The 23,140-nt window shown below is 48.0% G+C and overlaps 1 protein-coding gene across 1 annotated transcript in view; it reads right to left on the bottom strand.

Annotated features, from left to right (window-relative positions):
- The window catches only part of tsnare1 (T-SNARE Domain Containing 1), a 143,475-nt gene that overhangs the window by 29,885 nt on the left and 90,450 nt on the right, over positions 1-23,140 (bottom strand). The window contains exon 11 of the mRNA XM_036943565.1: positions 2,232-2,341. Coding sequence (XP_036799460.1) covers positions 2,246-2,341 — 96 coding nt within the window. The 3' untranslated portion in view covers positions 2,232-2,245. The remainder of the gene's footprint in view (positions 1-2,231; positions 2,342-23,140) is intronic.

Raw genomic sequence — 23,140 nt, 5'->3', positions numbered from 1 at the left:
AAGAACCCAGGCGGTTCTGCTAAGCCTGTACTCTTCCTCCTCTATAGGGCTCAGTACACACACACACACACACACACACACACACACACACACCCTCACACACACACACCAACTTGAGAAATTCCATCTCATCTGTTCCAAATGATTTGGTACGAATTGCTCCACAAACCTGCAGACCCACTAATCTGTGACCTGAGAGAATCAACGTGGGGAAGATAACTAGAGAACACCTCCCAACAGGGCCTCAACCTCCCATTCAAGTTAAATCAATTGGCTGTACAATACAGTGACTATGATTGTGTTTGCGTGTGGGTTGAGGTGTATTTGTGTATGTCAGACAAGAGGCCTGAATGTAATTCCATCAGTGGTAGATAAAGACGCCAGACTGTGGGTTCATGTAGATTGGTTACGCTATCATTTAAGGAAAGTTGTGGTTTTCCATCAACATCCAATGACATTTATGAATTCATCTGTTAATTATTGAATAGTGGCCAAAGTCTTCTACACTGATTCTATCCTCTGCTGAGCTGATGGTGAGGGTCTTTGTTTCTGTCACAAAACCCAAAGTTTGGAAGAAATCTGTCATTTCCTGTAAAGGCAGAGAAACATTCTTCAACCTTTTACGCTGGCTACACAATGAGCTAGCCAACCACATGAGACATTCAAGCTGCTAGATGTGAGGCTACAAGTGAACAAAAATCATTACTTGTGGTTGGAATTACATTTACATGTCATTGTCCAAACTGAAGAAGAAAAGATGTCTGCAAAAATATAATGTGAAGGAGCAGCAATATACAATATATTATTTTAAGAACAACTGCTCTTTCCATGACATAGACTGACCAGGTGAATCCAGGTGAACGCTATGATCCCTTATTGATGTCACTTGTTAAATTCACTTCAATCAGTGTAGATGAAGGGGAGGAGACAGGTTAAAGAAGGACTTTCAAGCATTGAGACAATTGAGACATGGATTGTGTATGTGTGCCATTCAGAGGGTGAATGGGCAAGACAAAACATGGTAGTGCCTTTGAACAGGGTATGGTAGTAGGTGTGAGGCGCACCGGTTTGTGTCAAGAACTGCAATGCTGCTGGGTTTTTCATGCTCAACAGTTCCCCGTGTTTATCAAGAATGGTCAGCCACCCAAGGACATCCAGCCAACTTGACACAACTGTGGGAAACGTTGGAGTCAACATGGTTCAGCGTCCCTGTGGAGAGCTTTTCGGCAGCTTGTAGAGTCCATGCCCTGATGAATTGAGACTGGTCGTAGGGCAAAAGGGTCCACAGTTATATATGAAAATAAATCGTTTCGCACCACATTTCCTCTGGACAGAAAACCCTTAAACATCGATTTGCTATAACAGCAAATGTGTCAAGCTGCAACTTTTTATTTACTTTGCTGTCTTGCTGCTATGAACGTTGCTAGTCAATGTCAGTCACTTTCATAGTGTGTCCTCCGACTATGATTCCAATTATTGATCCAATTCAAGAAAGAAGCCTTCCTGCACATTACTGACAATCCAATTAAAAAGCTGTGTTTTTTTGTAAAATCCCTATACATTCTTTGAGCTGATGCTAAATCTCTCATCACAACATCAAACTATTGCCACTGAACGCATCCTTAAAGGACAAGTTAGCTTCTGTCACTTGTTTTTGATAAACTTACCCCAACCAGCGATTCACTTCTTCATCCTGGTTCGCGGATATCAAATCAAATCAAATCACATTTTATTAGTCACCTGCGCCGAATACGACAGGTGTTTTACCTTACAGTGAAATGCTTACTTACAAAGCCCCTAAACGACAATGCAGCTAAAAAATATGAATGTGATATAAAAATAACGTAATGTTCATGATGACACAATTACATGTGTACAACATCTAAAGACCTGCATTACTGTACTGATAACTTTCCCGATTCTAAAAGGAATCATTTGGGTTTGATTTGTTGATGTTTTTCAGAACCCCCTACTGGACAATGAGGATGAGGAAGTGAACCGCTGGTTGGGGTAAGTTTCTCAAAAACAAGTGAAATCTGAAAAAAAAGTGTCTGGACCCTTCTATAACATGCTGTTTACATTTGGTTTACAATCAGAATAGAATGTCAATATAGCAATCAATACGCCAATATAGTATCTGTATAACAATATCAGTACTAAGTAAAGCTCTGTTTTTTGGGCTGCTGCTGGTTTATAAACACCAGTAGTGATGGAGGGGTTAGGAGGCTTACCTCTGGAGTTGGTTTCATTTTCTTGCTGACACAGCGATGATGATGATGAGGAGGGTGAGGATGAAGCCTCCCGCCACCAGCATGTAACACTTCCTCTTCCTAATCTGCCTCTGTGGGTCAGATTAGATTAGATTCAATTAGAAAATTATAGAATCTGCAACATATTCAATACATACAAAAACACAAACATTTCATCTCCTCCAGGCACCCATCGTAATACCAGGTGAAATGGCTGAAACACAATTCTGGGTTTTTGGGTTACCTTAGGTTTGTACATCTTAATGTGTTTTCAGAAACAACTTGTCATGAAGACTTGATTTGAGTTTGGTCAAGTGCTTGGTGGTTAATGATGAGAGAAACATTAAGAGCCAGTAGTGTCTGAACACAGAAACAACAGTATTTTCCTTCACATACTCTCTTTCCTCTTTTTTTTCTTCTAATATCGCCGGTGGTGTAATTTAAAACTATAAATTTTTCAAGCATCTTCCCGCATAGAACACAAGCTGTGTCATCCTCTCATGTTCATTACCCTCAATGTATGGTAAAAAAAATAATGAATGAATGAAAAAGAAACTCAACTTTGGTAAATAAATAGAAATGAAAATAACTAGAATGGAGAACAGGGGTTAGAGATATTTCTATATTTCCCTGGCTCCTAGCCTCCTCAGGCGATGGGTGATGTGTCAGAGCAGGGAGGGGAGACCAGAATGTTGTTTTCAAATGCTTTTTCTTTCTCCCTCCCCGTTTTCCGCTACAAAGGCAGTGAGAGCGGCTGCGTTAGACCAGACCAGAGCTGGGTCTGGAGTCTTTAAATCCTGACTCGCTTCAAAGCAATTCATCTTCTGAGACTCAAAACAGGCTTTCTATGGAGAGAGAGAGAGAGAGAGAGAGAGAGAGAGAGAGAGAGAGAGAGAGAGAGAGAGAGAGAGAGAGAGAGAGAGAGAGAGAGAGAGAGAGAGAGAGAGAGAGAGAGAGAGAGAGAGAGAGAGAGAGAGAGAGAGAGAGAGAGAGAGAGAGAGAGAGAGAGAGAGAGAGAGAGAGAGAGAGAGAGAGAGAGAGAGAGAGAGAGAGAGAGAGAGAGAGAGAGAGAGAGAGAGAGAGAGAGAGAGAGAGAGAGAGAGAGAGAGAGAGAGAGAGAGAGAGAGAGAGAGAGAGAGAGAGAGAGAGAGAGAGAGAGAGAGAGAGAGAGAGAGAGAGAGAGAGAGAGAGAGAGAGAGAGAGAGAGAGAGAGAGAGAGAGAGAGAGAGAGAGAGAGAGAGAGAGAGAGAGAGAGAGAGAGAGAGAGAGAGAGAGAGAGAGAGAGAGAGAGAGAGAGAGAGAGAGAGAGAGAGAGAGAGAGAGAGAGAGAGAGAGAGAGAGAGAGAGAGAGAGAGAGAGAGAGAGAGAGAGAGAGAGAGAGAGAGAGAGAGAGAGAGAGAGAGAGAGAGAGAGAGAGAGAGAGAGAGAGAGAGAGAGAGAGAGAGAGAGAGAGAGAGAGAGAGAGAGAGAGAGAGAGAGAGAGAGAGAGAGAGAGAGAGAGAGAGAGAGAGAGAGAGAGAGAGAGAGAGAGAGAGAGAGAGAGAGAGAGAGAGAGAGAGAGAGAGAGAGAGAGAGAGAGAGAGAGAGAGAGAGAGAGAGAGAGAGAGAGAGAGAGAGAGAGAGAGAGGTTGTAGAGGGCTTTACCTCCCACCCCCTCAAACTCCCCCAGGCTCGGAGTGTTAAAATCTAACAAGTCCTCCAGACCCCCTTGCCAGTCTCCAGTCTCTGCCGTCACCTGCAGTGGCGGGAACATTGGTGGCCCCTCTCCCTTTGGCCTCTCAAACACCCCCCTTACCGGCTCAGACAGTGCCTCCTGGACCTCCTCCAGGAATCTTTCCAGCAGCCTAAGAGACGTTATTCCTGTTTGTTGCGCCAAGACCTCCGGGGTTTTCCACCCCTCCTCTCCCAGCAGTCTCAGGTCACCCAGCCTTTGTAAACCTCCTGCCATCAGTTGCCTCTGCAGGGTGGCCGACTGAACCGATCTCAAAGGGATGGCTGGGTTGTGGAAGATAGGCTCCTCCCACACCCACTGCCCAGGCTCCACACCCCCTTCTCGTGTGGGCCTTAGCAGCTGCCAGGCCCTCAGCACCGCAGAGTAAAACTCTGAGAGACCTGCTGTACTCAGCCTCTCCAGCTTCATGAGGAACAGCTGCCGGTCCAACCCTAATCCGCCAGCTCTCCTCAGCAGCGCGCATGCTGGTTCCCTCCAGCCAACATCAGTGTGGTACAGCAGTCTCTGCACCGCCTTTAGTCGGAAAGCAGCCATCCTGCTCTCCAGTTCCACCAAGCCCTGTCCTCCTTCGTGGACGGTCATGTACAAAACTGCTGCCTTCAGCCAGTGATGTCCCGACCAAAAGAAGTCCACCAGCTTGCGTTGCAGGTCTGCAAGCAGACCGGCAGGGGGGTTGAGGACAGCCAGTTTATGCCACAAGGAAGATGCCACCAGGTTGTTGATTATCAGCACCCTCCCTCTATATGACACTTGGGACAGGAGCCACCTCCACCTGGCCAGTCTTGACACCACTGCCTGTGACAGCCCCTCCCAGTTCTTGCTGACCCACCTCTCCGAGCCCAGGTACACCCCCAACACTTTAAGCCCTTCACAACCCCACTGCAAACCCCCTGGAAGCAGAGGAGGAGCCCTATCCCCCCATGCCCCACATAACAGAGCTTTGCTCTTGCCCCAGTTTACCTTAGCTGATGAAGCTCCCTCGTACACCTTCAGACTGGTCTCTAGTTCCTGCATATCTTGCCCATCCCTGACCATCACAGAAACATCATCTGCATATGCTGAGACTGCTATTCCTGTCACCACATCCATGCCTATCCAGCACACTCCCCGCAGTCTCCTGCGTAGCAGTCCTAAAAAAGGCTCAATGGCTAGTGTGTACAGCTGCCCAGATAGAGGGCATCCTTGTCTAATACCCCGTCTCACCCAGACTGGCCTACTGAGCCCCCCTCCCACCTTAACCATACATGACGCCCCAGCATACAACAGCTTCACACAGGTCACAAAACTCTTCCCAAACCCAAACACAGACATCACATTAAACAGATACTCATGATCCACTCTATCAAAAGCCTTCTCTTGATCTAAAGAGACCAGTCCAAAGTTCACATTAGAACCTCTCGACAAATCCAACATGTCCCTAATCAAGAACAAGTTGTCCGTGATTGAGCGTCCCGGTACACAATATGTCTGGTCCTTGTGTATTATAGAGTCCAGATGGGACTTCAGTCTGTTAGAGAGGACCTTGGCAAAAATCTTGTAGTCCGCACAGAGTAATGCCACAGGCCTCCAGTTCTTAAGTTCACACAAGTCCCCTTTTTTGGGCAGGAGAGTCAGAGCCGCCCGACGGCAGCTCATCGGCAACTCTCCTACCCTGACGCATTCACGCAACACGCAAAATAAATCCTGTCCAATTGTTCCCCAGAATTTTTTGTAAAATTCCACTGGAAGTCCATCGACCCCAGGTGCACGACCGGGGGACATCTGGGTTACTGCCTCTGCCAGTTCATGTGACAACAGAGGAATGTCCATTTCATCCCTCTGTGCCCGAGAGAGCTTAGGGAGTCCTGCGAACAAGACCTGAGCACACATAGGATCACACATTTCTGCCCTATACAATTCAGTATAAAACTCCACAGTCCGCTCCCGCATCTCCCCCACCACAGAGGTCACCCGCCCATCAGACAGCCGTAGACAATGCATACCCTTGGATTCACTGCTCTGTCTTTCCAAACCAAAGAAGAAGGAGCTGGGAGCATCCATCTCCTTGAGCATGGAGAACCTAGCTCTTACAAGTGCTCCCTTTGCTTTAACCTGGAAAAAACTGCCCAGGTCCCTACGTAATTCGGCTAAGTTAGCCTGGAGGCCTACATTGCCTTGCCCCACCATCTCTACCTCCATCTCACTAATACACCGCTCTAGTTCCCCCAATACTCTCCTAGCCTCTGAGGATGAGAGAGCAGTATACTGTTGACAGAAAAGCCGAATTTGCACTTTCCCCACATCCCACCATTGACTCAGAGACTCATACTCCTCTCTTCGCTGCCCCCATCTTTCCCAAAAAGTCTGGAAACCTGAGCAAAAAGTGGCATCTTGTAAGAGCTTTACATTGAACTTCCAATAAGATGCCTGCCGGGGCCCTGGTGAAATAGACAGCCGAGCCATGGTTATGTGGTGATCCGAAAACCCCACTGGGAGAATGGTAGCACCCAGCAGCCTATTGCTCTGATTCCTGGACATGTAAAAGCGATCAAGTCGAGCTGCACTCACCCTAGCCCCAAAAACCTTCACCCACGTATACTGTCTTGTGTTTGGATGTTTAGTTCTCCAAACATCCACTAGGTCAAACTGATTAAAGATATCCCTTAACACTCCCACTGACACTGAATGAGGCTCTTCCCCATTTCTGTCTTTTGTAAAATCCATTGTACAGTTCCAGTCACCTCCGATCACCAGCGTCTCCTCAGGCGCTACTTGTGAGAGTTCCTGTCTAAGACTCCCAAATAGAACCCCTCTTTCTCTCCCTGTGTTAGGCGCATACACATTTATAAAGACAAAACACATGTTGTTAATTTCTGCTTTAACAACAAGCAACCTACCCCTACACACCTCCTTTGAGGAGCAAATTTTTACAGCCAGACCAGGTGCAAAAAGGACTGCCACCCCTGCACTAAGATTTGTCCCATGGCTCAACACACTTGCCCCTTTCCACCAGAGCCCCCAATCAACTTCATTCACCACATCACTATGCGTCTCCTGCAGAAACAACACCTGTACTTTTTTTTGTTTTACATATTCACCCAACACACTCCTCTTTCCCGCATCTCTGGCGCCATTTATATTGAGCGAGCCTACCCGAAGAGTCTCCATAAGAAGTGGGAGAAAAGCCAGCAGAGAAATAGACCAATAGCAAAGCTCAAAAAGCCCCAGTGTCAGTAAGAAATTAAACATCTAAACAGTGTCTGAAGGTAAACCTTTACGCACTGTTGTGACCCACTTCCTCAACCTAAACCGTTTCCTGGGTGAGAGGACACCATGCCCCTCATTTCTCATAGCATGTTGTACTGATCTTACAAACTTCCTAGGATCAGGAAAAAAAGCCTCAAGATTAACTTTTTTCCCCTTAGTCTCATTCAGGAACCTTGTCAGTTCTCTCAACGTGTACTTAGACCCCTCGGGTTGACTGGATGTCAGCTCCGGGCCAATTGAAGAGGAGTCTGAAAAAAATAACTCCTCATCCTCTGACTCACTTTCCTCCTCTTCTCTATCTCCCACCCTGACCACCTGCCCTTTCTCTCTGGTTAGGGCCTCACCCACAGCAACAGGCAACATTTCCATGGTGCCTTTGTCCACACCCTTTTTCTTTTTCCTCTTGACACCCTCCTCCTCCCCCCCTAATCTCTTACACTTCCCCACTATACTCTCCTCATCCACTAGAATTACCTGACTAGACGCAGTATCATCTGCACCACCCTCCATAGCATGACTAGGGCCAGCCTCAGCTACACCACCCTCCATAGCATGACTAGGGCCAGCCTCAGCTACACCACCCTCCATAGCATGACTCGGCCCAGCATTATCTGCACCACCCTCCATAGCATGACTCGGCCCAGCATCATCTGCACCACCCTCCATAGCATGTCTAGGCCCAGCCTCAGCTACCCCACCATCTCTAGCCTGACTAGACCCAGCCTCTGCTTCTCCACCATCTCTAGCCTGACTAGACCCAGCCTCCACTACCCTACCATCTCTAGCCTGACTAGACCCAGCCTCTGCTTCTCCACCATCTCTAGCCTGACTAGACCCAGCCTCCACTACCCTACCATCTCTAGCCTGACTAGGCCCAGCCTCATCTACACCACCATCTCTAGACTGACTAGGCCCAGCCTCTGCTATCTGCATCTCCTTACCCCCTGCATTTTGACCTCGATTTCCCCCACCTGCCGTTGTACCCTCACCTTGTCTATGGCCTTTATGTGGGCACGCAAAACTCTTGTGCCCCAAATCCCCACATTCAAAACACCGTAGACTATCTGTGCTGGCAAAACCGGCATAGAGCCCCTCCCCATGCCTCACTTTAAAATGCACATTTAGCTGTTGCTCATTATTGTTCAGAAACATAAACACTTGCCTCCTGAACGAAACAACGTGCTTAACGGCATCTGCCTGAAAACCTGCTGACAGTACACGGAAACCGCTAGCAAACTTACCAAAACGACTCAGCTCTTTCCTAATTTGATCATCCGTAATAAACGGAGGCAAATTTGCCACTACAACTCTTGTTGAAGGGGTAGAGAGAGGTGAAATTGACACCAACACATCCCTTACAAATATTCCGCTAGCAATTAGCCTACCGACCAAATTAGCCCTTTTCATGAACACAACCACAGCTTTGTTCATTCTAGAAGCAGAATGTATAAACTCAGCTCCTACCTGTTCACCGACCGCGAGCAGAACCTCCTCCACCTTAACTCCGTTCTCAGGAACACACCTGAATCCATGCTGTATCGACAGCGTCTCCTCCGCGCTAGAATGAGAAGCCATTGCGCACACTACACCTTCCAACCCCCAGGAAAGTTACTCTGTCCTCTTCCACCCTAACTTTGAAAAAAAAACTTTGGATACCGCTAAAACAAATATTTAATTAACCCTCCACCATAGAAAATAACATGTAAATAAAAGAATCAAGAAAGTTAGTTAGGATAGAGCTTTCCACACCAAACACTCAAACTCCAAAAAACTCCCAGCATGCACCGAAAGAGAGAGAGAGAGAGAGAGAGAGAGAGAGAGAGAGAGAGAGAGAGAGAGAGAGAGAGAGACCACAGACACCATAGACACCATAGACACCATTGTCAGATCAACGTGTTTCTGAAGAAATTAACCGGCAATATTCATTCAAAAAAACAGCCCAATAAACTTTACAACATAAACCAATCGTTCAGATGGGCTCCAAACAGTGCAGAGGCATTCATTGAAACATTGAACTCAAATGAAATGATGAACTCTATACAGTTTTTCAATAACTCACAGTACCAAAACAATAAAGATGGTGTCAATTCAGCTACCCAAAACATCAACTGCATATTCCAAAAAGCAGCATCGAAAGCAAATTTGAGAAAACCAAAGCAATGCAACATCAGAAGCAAAAATCAAAATGTTTCTGACAAATGGTTTGATAATGAATGTAAAACAATTAGAAAACACCTAAGACAAATGTCAAACAAAAAACATAAGCAGCAAAACAACCCAGAGCTACGATATGAATACTTTGAAACTCTGAAACAGTATAAACAAACACTGAAATGCAAGAAATTGAATTATACCAACAAGACACTTGATGAAATTGAAAAAGCAATTGACCAAAATCAGTTCTGGGACATGTGGAACAATTTAAGCACATCAAAGCCACAAGAATTAGCCATACAAGATGTAGGAATTTGGAAAACTTACTTTGATAATCTATACAAAAACATCCCACAAAAAGACTTAAACCAGAACCAATTAGAAATTAAAGAAAAATTGAACATCCTTGAATCAGTCATTAAAAACAACCAAAATCCATTAGATTACCCAATAACCCAACAAGAACTAAATGAAAAGCTAAAATCTATTAAATCAAAAAAGGCTTGTGGTGTAGACAACATCAGAAATGAAATGCTGAAAAACAGCACACCTGAGTTGCAAAATGCTGTGCTTAAATTGTTCAACATGGTTTTAACTTCTGGCTGCTTCCCTGATGTCTGGAACCAGGGGCTCATCTCCCCTATCCACAAAAGTGGAGACAAATCAGACCCCAATAATTACAGGGGAATTTGCGTCAACAGTAACTTGGGAAAGATTTTCTGTAGCATTTTGAATTCAAGAATTCAAACCTTTCTTCAAGAAAAAAATGTAATAAGTAAATGTCAAATTGGCTTTCTTCCTAACCATCGCACTACTGACCATATATACACCTTACACACACTAATTAATAAACACGTCCACCAAAAAAAGAGGGCAAAATCTTTGCTTGCTTTATTGACTTTAAAAAAGCATTTGATTCGATTTGGCACGAAGGGCTATTCTACAAAATTCTACAAAGTGGGCTTGGTGGTAAGGTGTATGACTTAATAAAATGTATGTACACAGAAAACAAGTGTGCAATAAAAATCAAAAACCAAAGAACAGAATTTTTTTCACAATGTCGAGGTGTGAGACAAGGCTGCAATTTGAGTCCAAATCTTTTCAACATTTATATCAATGAATTAGCAGACATGTTGGACCAATCTCCAGCCCCAGGACTCACACTATTTGACACAGAGGTGAAATACCTGCTATATGCTGATGACTTGGTACTTCTATCACCAACCAAAGAAGGTCTTCAACAAAACATGAATATTCTGGAGCAATATTGCCATAATTGGGCCCTGGCAGTAAATTTCCAAAAAACTAAAATCATGATTTTCCAAAAAAAACCCAGATGTCAGAAACAAAAATGTAAATTCACCCTGAACAACACCTTAATTGAACACACAAAAAATTACACCTACCTTGGTCTGACCATATCTGCATCGGGAAACTTTAATATGGCAGTGAAGGCACTCAAAGAAAAAGCCCGCAGAGCAATGTATGCAATAAAAATGAAATTATTCAAAATCAACATCCCAATTAGAATTTGGACTAAAATATTTGACAGTGTAATCCTACCAATAGCACTTTATGGAAGTGAGGTTTGGGGGCCACTCAATAAACTGGATTTCAAAATGTGGGACAAACATCCAATTGAAACCCTACATGCAGAATTCTGTCGGAAAATTCTACAAGTCCAGAGAAATACACCAACTAATGCATGTAGGGCAGAATAGGGCCGTTTTCCAGTAATAATGAAAATACAGAAAAGATCATTAAAATTTTGGCTACATCTAAATTCAAGTCCAAATTCGAGTCTGCAATCTAAAGCACTTCAAGCCCAAGAGCTGAGCCCAGAAACGAGCCCTCTCAGTCAGCTGGTGTTGGACCTCACCAATCAAGCTGACACCAGCACTGCTTCAAAAGAAAGAATTCCAATAAGCAAAATCATGAACCAATCAAAGGAATCATACTTACAATACTGGAAAAACGAAACAAAATCCCAAAGCCGACTAAATTGCTATCTGACCCTAAACAGAGAATATGAATTGGCTGATTATCTCTACTCTGTCAGAGATACGAAGCAGAGACAGATCCTTACCAAGTACAGGCTGAGTGACCACCGATTGGCAATAGAAACCGGCAGACATAAAAAGACATGGCTACCAAAAGAGGAGCGTGTATGTGGTCACTGCATGACAGGGGAGGTAGAGACAGAGATGCACTTTCTCCTTTACTGTGATAAATATTCCTCACAAAGAGATTCATTATTCACAGAAATGACTACATATATTCCACATTTTTACAAATTGAACCCAGAGGAAAAACTAAGAATACTCATGGGCGAAGGAGCAATGGCTCCTCTTGCAGCCAAATATGTATTTTCCTGCCATAGCCTGAGGGACACTGAATAATAACATCTACATAGTAAACAGTAACTTACTTATTATTACTATTATTGTTATTACTATAATTATTAATGTTTACTGTAGACTGTTACCATTTTATTGTTATTATTTTTGTATTTAATTTTGTATTATTATTTACTACCATTTTATATTATTATTTGCTATCATTTATAATTTTGTTACAATGTATATTGTATACATTGTTGCTTTGGCAATATTGACACAATGTTTTTCATGCCAATAAAGCAGCTTGAATTTGAATTTGAATTTGAGAGAGAGAGAGAGAGAGAGAGAGAGAGAGAGAGAGAGAGAGAGAGAGAGAGAGAGAGAGAGAGAGAGAGAGAGAGAGAGAGAGAGAGAGAGAGAGAGAGAGAGAGAGAGAGAGAGAGAGAGAGAGAGAGAGAGAGAGAGAGAGAGAGAGAGAGAGAGAGAGAGAGAGAGAGAGAGAGAGAGAGAGAGGAAAAAAAACTGCTGTCGAGTAATTTTCAGTTTAAACGTTCCACTCCACAACAATTTGCATAAGCAGCCCTGCGTCTGTGATAAGAAGATTGGTAATTTTCAAAGGCTCTGTGGGGATTGAGAATTAAAAGCCTTTCTCCGCTATCTCCTCTCTTGCAGCTGGCCACCACAGATTCCCCGGCTTCTCTCTCACATTTCCTTATAAACTGTGCCTTATAAACTTTCTCTCCCATCCTCTCTCCTTCTCCCTGCCTGAACACAGCAGTCACACAGTGCAGCTTCTCTCTCTCTCGATCTCTCGTCCCTATTCCACTGTTATTTAGGCAGAACAGACAAATAAATAAGGTAGAGAGAGGGAAAATGGGTTTACTATAACAAAGGAACTGTTGCAGTATTTTTAAACTTGAATTTTCCAGCCACAGGGCCGTGAGAGAGAGATGGGAGAGGGAGGCACACAGAGAGCAGAGAGAGGGGGGGACTGAGACAGAACTGAGAAAAGAAAGAAATGCTCTTATCACTAATTTCCTAATCCTCAGGAGAGTGTGTCTTGTAGGCCTGTGGTTGATGACCTTGTACACTGCAGTTCCCTGGGAGGAGGAGAGGGGTGGACTAGAGAGGATCTCCCCAGCTCTATTCCGCTCAGTCTGAATGACCAAGAACAGGACAAACCTTAACCTCAAGCATTTGGTCGATTCTTGCATTGCTCCATATGTCCCCATCTCCCTATCCCCCCCCCCCCCCCCCCCCCCCCCCCCCCCCCCCCCCCCCCTACCCTCCCCTCTCTCGCTGCCACTTGCCCACCCGCGCCCGTTCCCGCTGGCTCTCACCCCTGATCCTTTCAGTCTCAGTGTTGTCATTGTCATGGCAAGGTTCTAAGAAATCCCCTTTGTCAGCATAAAGGTCTGGTCAAGGATAAGGGTCAACTGGGTTAGAATGAGCTAGAGAGGGGCTGAAAGAGAAATGAGCTTTATACAATATGTGGCACCTTGAATCCACTCAGTTCATCTCAGAGCCAAAGTCAGAGGAGTGGAGTAAGGGCTCTGCTGAAGAAAGCTTGGTCTCTTGGTGAGGATACGTTTGGAAACGGTCACAAACGCCAAAATGTTGACATATTTTTCTAGCTATACTGTAATGTTGTTTCATATCCCCAAACATGACAATGTGGCACCAGGTATGTGTACATTTCCCAAACATATTGCCATCTAAAGGTGTTCATGCATTTCACAACCATGCCAGGGACCGTGTGTACTGCCTCAGGGTATGGGAAGCATGAGGCTGCTACACTGCATCCTCACAGTCCAAGATGATCCTCACTGCGGTTATTAGCAGCTGCAAGTCATGTCAGACCGTGCCAGCACGCTCCAAACTCATCACCATTTCTCTCATACAGATAGACAATCTCACATTGAGTTTCCGGGAGGGGAAAGCTATTTACCTTATGTGTGACATTAGAAATGTCTTAATAATACAATAATAATGGCACGCAATGATTACTGACATCATATTTTTCCTCCTTTATCGCATATGGAAGACGAAAACTAGCTGCCTCCTTTGCAATGGGATTATGTGAAATGTGTACAATCTAATTCCCAGTCAACTCTGATAATGATATATAAAAGGCAGTGGTGGGCCGTCAGGGCCAGCAAGGCCTTCTCTGCTGGCCTAAACATCATCAGAATATCATTTTTTTTAAATATATATTTTCCCACAAATATGTATTAAATTATTCCCCAGAGTAAGAGTTATACTCTTTATTTCATAGCTTTCCTCTTGGTTGCACTGCTTCCAGCCCCAGGTTGAGATTTGGAGGGCTGGTCTTTATGTTAGATCTTTTATCCAATCAAATTCAGCCATCATGTGTTGCCAGGGGTCTAAAATCTGCCCTCAGGCCTTCAGAATCAACAGTTCGGGCGCTTGTAGTTTAAAGTGAATGGACATGAAAATTTAGTGTCAACCAATCAGCTTTAGAGTTGGCTATTGTACGCCTGCTGGCTGGCTCCAGTGTTACACATGAGCCAGCTAGCAGGCGTAGTGTGTGCACATCTTTTGATTGGATTACCAATATTGAGAGGCAAGTCCTATGGGCAGGCCTATGCAGAACCTCAGAACTAGGAAACTGAATTTGATAAACGAATTAATTCACGTACTACTAAGCTGTTTTTTCAACCCACAATGACAAAAGGAGGAGAAGATATCGATTTGGTCGAGGATATAATTATAACGCCATTCTCAAGATGAACTTTTCGAGAAAAGTTAGACATTGTAAGGAGAGGTCGCCCGACGCTGACGCTACAAAGCCTGTCACAGGCGGGAAAGGGGTTCGTTCGCCACTTTCAAAGTTCCAACTACGAGCGCTATCAATGGCTCACAGGCTCCGAGAAGCACTGCAAACTGAGAATGCCTATTATTTGCAAGTGATCGATTTGGTGTTTGGGGCCACACTGGCTTTGCAAACTTGAGTTGTCTAACCAAGGCAGCAACGAGACACCAAAGTACGGCTGGGCACTTACAAGCAATGGTGCTTTTGAGAACTTTTGGGGACACCTTAAAGCTCAAAGTTTGTGGACCAGAAATGGATAGAAGAATATAAATATAACTCTGTTGCACTCGACTATGTTCTTGCCTATTAGTTGAACTGTACTGTATTGTACTCTTCCCCTGCAATTCTCTGAATAAAAATGTCAATTTCAAGGTGACGCAACGCCTGGTTATACTGCGTTTCTGTCTAAATGTTTAGTGTCTAGAGCCATGGCATCATAATGATGGTAATAAGAGGTGGATTAACTCGGGTGGGACTGTGTAGGACCTCACTGAAGGCCCAGGCCCATGGCACCCCACTGATAAAAGGAGTAGAAAACAAACACTCACGGCCAGTCCTGGGACCCTCAGTGGAAGTACAACTGTAACAGGCTCCCTGTCACTTGTCACTGTCTCTGCTGCATCTCCTCTGACTGGACCACAAACCCCTGCCTGTCCCTGTCCCCATCCCTGTCCCTGCATCGCCTCTGACTGCACCACAAAGCCCTCCCTGTCCCTGTCCCTGTCCCCATATCACCTCAGACTGGACCACAAACCCCCCTGCCTGTCCCTGTCCCCATCCCTGTCCCTGCATCGCCACTGACTGCACCACAAAGCCCTCCCTGTCCCTGTCCCTGTCCCCATATCACCTCAGACTGGACCACAAACCCCCCTGCCTGTCCCTGTCCCCATCCCTGTCCCTGCATCGCCACTGACTGCACCACAAACCCCTCCCTGTCCCTGTCCCTGTCCCCATATCACCTCAGACTGGACCACAAACCTCTGCCTGTCCCTGTTCCCATATCACCTCAGACTGCAACACAAACCTCTGCCTGTCCCTGTTCCCACCCCCGTCCCTGCTTCACCACAAACCCCTCCCTGTCCCCATCCCTGTATTGCCTCAGACAGCACCACAAACCTCTCCCTGTCCCTGTCCCCGTCCCTGTCCCCATCCCTGTATTGCCTCAGAAAGCACCACAAACCTCTCCCTTTCCTCATCCCTGTCCCTGCATCATCTCAGACAGCAGCACAAACCTCTCCCTTTCCTCATCCCTGTCCCTGCATCATCTCAGACAGCAGCACAAACGTCTCCCTGTCCTCATCCCTGTCCCTGCATCATCTCAGAGAGCACCACAAACCTCTCCCTGTGCTCAACCCTGTCCCCATCCCTGGATTGCCTCAGACAGCAGCACAAACCTCTCCCTGTCCTCATCCCTGTATTGCCTCAGACAGCAGCACAAACCTCTCCCTGTCCTCATCCCTGTCCCTGCATCATCTCAGACAGCACCACAAACCTCTCCCTGTCCTCAACCCTGTCCCCATCCCTGTATTGCCTCAGACAGCACCACAAACCTCTCCCTGTCCTCATCCCTGTCCATGCATCGCCTCAGACAGCAGCACAAACCTCTCCCTGTCCCTGTCCCTGCATCGCCTCAGAGAGCACCACAAACCTCTCTCTGTCCTCATCCCTGTCCCTGCATCGCCTCAGACAGCAGCACAAACCTCTCCCTGTCCTCATCCCTGTCCCTGCATCGCCTCAGAGAGCACCACAAACCTCTCTCTGTCCTCATCCCTGTCCCTGCATCGCCTCAGACAGCAGCACAAACCTCTCCCTGTCCTCATCCCTGTCCCTGCATCGCCTCAGAGAGCACCACAAACCTCTCTCTGTCCTCATCCCTGTCCCTGCATCGCCTCAGACAGCAGCACAAACCTCTCCCTGTCCTCATCCCTGTCCCTGCATCGCCTCAGACAGCACCACAAACCTCTCCCTGTCCTCATCCCTGTCCCTGCATCGCCTCAGACAGCACCACAAACCTCTCCCTGTCCTCATCCCTGTCCCTGCATCGCCTCAGACAGCACCACAAATCTCTCCCTGTCCCTGTCCCCATCCCTGTCCCTGCTTTGCCTCAGAGAGCACCACAAACCTCTCCCTGTCCTCATCCCTGTCCCTGCATTGCCTCAGACAGCACCACACACCTCTCCCTGTCCTCATCCCTGTCCCTGCATCGCCTCAGACAGCACCACAAAGCTACCCCTGTCCTCATCCCTGTCCCTGCATCGCCTCAGACAGCAACACAAACCTCTCCCTGTCCTCATCCCTGTCCCTGCATCGCCTCAGACAGCAGCACAAACCTCTCCCTGTCCCTGCATTGCCTCAGACAGCACCACAAACCTCTCCCTGTCCTCATCCCTGTCCCTGCATCGCCTCAGACAGCACCACAAACCTCTCCCTCTCCCTTTCCTCATCCCTGTCCCTGCATTGCCTCAGACAGCACCACAAACCTCTCCCTGTCCTCATCCCTGTCCCTGCATCGCCTAAGACAGCACCACCAACCTCTCCCTGTCCCTGCATCGTCTCAGAAAGCAGCACAAACCTCTCCCTGTCCCTGTCCCTGCATTGTCTCGGACAGCACCACAAACCTCTAACTGTCCCTGTCCCCGTCCCTGTCCCTGCCCATGCATCGCCTCAGACAGCACCACAAACCTACCCCTGTCCTCATCCCTGTCCCTGCATCGCCTCAGACAGCAGCACAAACCTCTCCCTTTCCTCATCCCTGTCCCTGCATCATCTCAGACAGCAGCACAAACCTCTCCCTGTCCTCACCCCTGTCCCTGCATCGCCTCAGACAGCACCACAAACCTCTCCCTGTCCTCATCCCTGTCCCTGCATTGCCTCAGACAGCACCACAAACCTCTCCCTGTCCTCATCCCGGTCCCTGCATTGCCTCAGACAGCACCATAAACCTCTCCCTGTCCTCATCCCTGTCCCTGCATCGCCTCAGACAGCACCACAAACCTCTCCCTCTCCCTGTCCTCATCCCTGTCCCTGCATTGCCACAGACAGCACCACAAACCTCTCCCTGTCCCTGTCCCTGTCCCTGCATCGCCTCAGAGAGCACCACAAACCTCTCTCTGTCCTCATCCCTGTCCCTGCATCGCCTCAGACAGCAGCACAAACCTCTCCCTGTCCTCATCCCTGTCCCTGCATCGCCTCAGAGAGCACCACAAACCTCTCTCTGTCCTCATCCCTGTCCCTGCATCGCCTCAGACAGCAGCACAAACCTCTCCCTGTCCTCATCCCTGTCCCTGCATCGCCTCAGAGAGCACCACAAACCTCTCTCTGTCCTCATCCCTGTCCCTGCATCGCCTCAGACAGCAGCACAAACCTCTCCCTGTCCTCATCCCTGTCCCTGCATCGCCTCAGACAGCACCACAAACCTCTCCCTGTCCTCATCCCTGTCCCTGCATCGCCTCAGACAGCACCACAAACCTCTCCCTGTCCTCATCCCTGTCCCTGCATCGCCTCAGACAGCACCACAAATCTCTCCCTGTCCCTGTCCCCATCCCTGTCCCTGCTTTGCCTCAGAGAGCACCACAAACCTCTCCCTGTCCTCATCCCTGTCCCTGCATTGCCTCAGACAGCACCACACACCTCTCCCTGTCCTCATCCCTGTCCCTGCATCGCCTCAGACAGCACCACAAAGCTACCCCTGTCCTCATCCCTGTCCCTGCATCGCCTCAGACAGCAACACAAACCTCTCCCTGTCCTCATCCCTGTCCCTGCATCGCCTCAGACAGCAGCACAAACCTCTCCCTGTCCCTGCATTGCCTCAGACAGCACCACAAACCTCTCCCTGTCCTCATCCCTGTCCCTGCATCGCCTCAGACAGCACCACAAACCTCTCCCTCTCCCTTTCCTCATCCCTGTCCCTGCATTGCCTCAGACAGCACCACAAACCTCTCCCTGTCCTCATCCCTGTCCCTGCATCGCCTAAGACAGCACCACCAACCTCTCCCTGTCCCTGCATCGTCTCAGAAAGCAGCACAAACCTCTCCCTGTCCCTGTCCCTGCATTGTCTCGGACAGCACCACAAACCTCTAACTGTCCCTGTCCCCGTCCCTGTCCCTGCCCATGCATCGCCTCAGACAGCACCACAAACCTACCCCTGTCCTCATCCCTGTCCCTGCATCGCCTCAGACAGCAGCACAAACCTCTCCCTTTCCTCATCCCTGTCCCTGCATCATCTCAGACAGCAGCACAAACCTCTCCCTGTCCTCACCCCTGTCCCTGCATCGCCTCAGACAGCACCACAAACCTCTCCCTGTCCTCATCCCTGTCCCTGCATTGCCTCAGACAGCACCACAAACCTCTCCCTGTCCTCATCCCGGTCCCTGCATTGCCTCAGACAGCACCATGAACCTCTCCCTGTCCTCATCCCTGTCCCTGCATCGCCTCAGACAGCACCACAAACCTCTCCCTCTCCCTGTCCTCATCCCTGTCCCTGCATTGCCACAGACAGCACCACAAACCTCTCCCTGCCCTCATCCCTGTCCCTGCATCGCCTCAGACAGAACCACAAACCTCTCCCTGTCCCTGCATCGTCTCAGACAGCAGCACAAACCTCTCCCTGTCCCTGTCCCTGCATTGTCTCGGACAGCACCACAAACCTCTAACTGTCCCTGTCCCCGTCCCTGTCCCTGTCCATGCATCGCCTCAGACAGCACCACAAACCTACCCCCTGTTCTCATCCCTGTCCATGCATCGCCTCAGACAGCACCACAAACCTACCCCCTGTTCTCATCCCTGTCCCTGCATCGCCTCAGACAGCACCACAAACCTCTCCCTGTCCTCATCCCTGTCCCTGCATCGCCTCAGACAGCACCACAAACCTCTCCCTGTCCTCATCCCTGTCCCTGCATCGCCTCAGACAGCAGCACAAACCTCTCCCTGTCCTCATCCCTGTCCCTGCATCGCCTCAGACAGCAGCACAAACCTCTCCCTGTCCTCACCCCTGTCCCTGCATCATCTCAGACAGCACCACAAACCTCTCCCTGTCCTCATCCCTGTCCCTGCATCGCCTCAGACAGCACCACAAACCTCTCCCTGTCCTCATCCCTGTATCACCTCAGACAGCAGCACAAACCTCTTCCTGTCCTCATCCCTGTCCCTGCATTGCCTCAGACAGCACCACAAACCTCTCCCTCTCCCTGTCCTCATCCCTGTCCCTGCATTGCCTCAGACAGCAGCACAAACCTCTCCCTGTCCTCATCCCTGTCCCTGCATTGCCTCAGACAGCACCACAAACCTCTCCCTGTCCTCATCCCTGTCCCTGCATCGCCTCAGACAGCACCACAAACCTCTCCCTCTCCCTGTCCTCATCCCTGTCCCTGCATCGCCTCAGACAGCACCACAAACCTCTCCCTGTCCTCATCCCTGTCCCTGCATCGCCTCAGACAGCACCACAAACCTCTCCCTGTCCTCATTCCTGTCCCTGCATTGCCTCAGACAGCAGCACAAACCTCTCCCTCTCCCTGTCCTCATCCCTGTCCCTGCATTGCCTCAGACAGCACCACAAACCTCTCCCTCTCCCTGTCCTCATCCCTGTCCCTGCATCGTCTCAGAAAGCAGCACAAACCTCTCCCTGTCCCTGTCCCTGCATTGTCTCGGACAGCACCACAAACCTCTAACTGTCCCTGTCCCCGTCCCTGTCCCTGCCCATGCATCGCCTCAGATAGCACCACAAACCTACCCCTGTCCTCATCCCTGTCCCTGCATCGCCTCAGACAGCAGCACAAACCTCTCCCTTTCCTCATCCCTGTCCCTGCATCATCTCAGACAGCAGCACAAACCTCTCCCTGTCCTCACCCCTGTCCCTGCATCGCCTCAGACAGCACCACAAACCTCTCCCTGTCCTCATCCCTGTCCCTGCATTGCCTCAGACAGCACCACAAACCTCTCCCTGTCCTCATCCCGGTCCCTGCATTGCCTCAGACAGCACCATAAACCTCTCCCTGTCCTCATCCCTGTCCCTGCATCGCCTCAGACAGCACCACAAACCTCTCCCTCTCCCTGTCCTCATCCCTGTCCCTGCATTGCCACAGACAGCACCACAAACCTACCCCCTGTTCTCATCCCTGTCCATGCATCGCCTCAGACAGCACCACAAACCTACCCCCTGTTCTCATCCCTGTCCCTGCATCGCCTCAGACAGCACCACAAACCTCTCCCTGTCCTCATCCCTGTCCCTGCATCGCCTCAGACAGCACCACAAACCTCTCCCTGTCCTCATCCCTGTCCCTGCATCGCCTCAGACAGCAGCACAAACCTCTCCCTGTCCTCATCCCTGTCCCTGCATCGCCTCAGACAGCAGCACAAACCTCTCCCTTTCCTCACCCCTGTCCCTGCATCATCTCAGACAGCACCACAAACCTCTCCCTCTCCCTGTCCTCATCCCTGTCCCTGCATCGCCTCAGACAGCACCACAAACCTCTCCCTGTCCTCATCCCTGTATCACCTCAGACAGCAGCACAAACCTCTTCCTGTCCTCATCCCTGTCCCTGCATTGCCTCAGACAGCACCACAAACCTCTCCCTCTCCCTGTCCTCATCCCTGTCCCTGCATTGCCTCAGACAGCAGCACAAACCTCTCCCTGTCCTCATCCCTGTCCCTGCATTGCCTCAGACAGCACCACAAACCTCTCCCTGTCCTCATCCCTGTCCCTGCATCGCCTCAGACAGCACCACAAACCTCTCCCTCTCCCTGTCCTCATCCCTGTCCCTGCATCGCCTCAGACAGCACCACAAACCTCTCCCTGTCCTCATCCCTGTCCCTGCATCGCCTCAGACAGCACCACAAACCTCTCCCTGTCCTCATTCCTGTCCCTGCATTGCCTCAGACAGCAGCACAAACCTCTCCCTCTCCCTGTCCTCATCCCTGTCCCTGCATTGCCTCAGACAGCACCACAAACCTCTCCCTCTCCCTGTCCTCATCCCTGTCCCTGCATCGCCTCAGACAGCACCACAAACCTCTCCCTGTCCCTGCATCGTCTCAGACAGCATCACAAACCTCTCCCTGTCCCTGTCCCTGCATTGTCTCGGACAGCACCACAAACCTCTAACTGTCCCTGTCCCCGTCCCTGTCCCTGTCCATGCATCATCTCAGACAGCACCACTACATTTAGCCCAGCTGCACTCTGGTATTCTGTCTGTGTTTCTCATGTGTCTGTGTTTCTCATGCATCTGTGTCTGTGTTTCTTATGTATCTGTGTCTGTGTTTCTTATGTATCTGTGTCTGTGTTTCTTATGTATCTGTGTCTGTGTTTCTCATGTATCTGTGTCTGTGTTTCTCATGTATCTGTGTCTGTGTTTCTTATGTATCTGTGTCTGTGTTTCTTATGTATCTGTGTCTATTTTTCTTATGTATCTGTGTCTTTGTTTCTCATGTATCTGTGTCTGTGTTTCTCATGTATCTGTGTCTTTGTTTCTCATGTATCTGTGTCTGTGTTTCTTATGTATCTGTGTCTGTGTTTCTTATGTATCTGTGTCTGTGTTTCTTATGTATCTGTGTCTGTGTTTCTTATGTATCTGTGTCTGTGTTTCTTATGTATCTGTGTCTATGTTTCTCATGTATCTGTGTCTGTGTTTCTTATGTATCTGTGTCTGTGTTTCTTATGTATCTGTGTCTGTGTTTCTTATGTATCTGTGTCTATGTTTCTCATGTATCTGTGTCTGTGTTTCTCATGTATCTGTGTCTGTGTTTCTCATGTATCTGTGTCTGTGTTTCTCATGTATCTGTGTCTGTGTTTCTCATGTATCTGTGTCTGTGTTTCTCATGTATCTGTGTCTGTGTTTCTCATGTATCTGTGTCTGTGTTTCTCATGTATCTTTGTCTGTGTTTCTCATGTATCTGTGTCTGTGTTTCTCATGTATCTGTGTCTGTGTTTCTCATGTATCTGTGTCTGTGTTTCTCATGTATCTGTGTCTGTGTTTCTCATGTGTCTGTGTCTGTGTTTCTTATGTATCTGTGTCTGTGTTTCTTATGTATCTGTGTCTGTGTTTCTTATGTATCTGTGTCTATTTTTCTTATGTATCTGTGTATTTGTTTCTCATGTATCTTTGTCTGTGTTTCTCATGTATCTTTGTCTGTGTTTCTCATGTATCTGTGTCTGTGTTTCTCATGTATCTGTGTCTGTGTTTCTCATGTATCTGTGTCTGTGTTTCTTATGTATCTGAGTCTTTGTTTCTCATGTATCTTTGTCTGTGTTTCTCATGTATCTGTGTCTGTGTTTCTCATGTATCTGTGTCTGTGTTTCTCATGTATCTGTGTCTGTGTTTCTCATGTATCTGTGTCTGTGTTTATCATGTATCTGTGTCTGTGTTTCTCATGTATCTGTGTCTTTGTTTCTCATGTATCTGTGTCTGTGTTTCTCATGTATCTGTGTCTGTGTTTCTCATGTATCTGTGTCTGTGTTTCTCATGTATCTGTGTCTTTGTTTCTCATGTATCTGTGTCTGTGTTTCTCATGTATCTGTGTCTGTGTTTCTCATGTATCTGTGTCTATGAAATGGCTTATTTTGGAAGACAAACACATGGGATGTACGTTACATGAA

This window comes from Oncorhynchus mykiss, chromosome 2 (assembly GCF_013265735.2).
Source record: "Oncorhynchus mykiss isolate Arlee chromosome 2, USDA_OmykA_1.1, whole genome shotgun sequence".
Lineage (NCBI taxonomy): Eukaryota > Metazoa > Chordata > Actinopteri > Salmoniformes > Salmonidae > Oncorhynchus > Oncorhynchus mykiss.
Note: the sequence above shows the minus strand (reverse complement) of the source record. Positions and strands in the feature narration are given on the sequence as shown.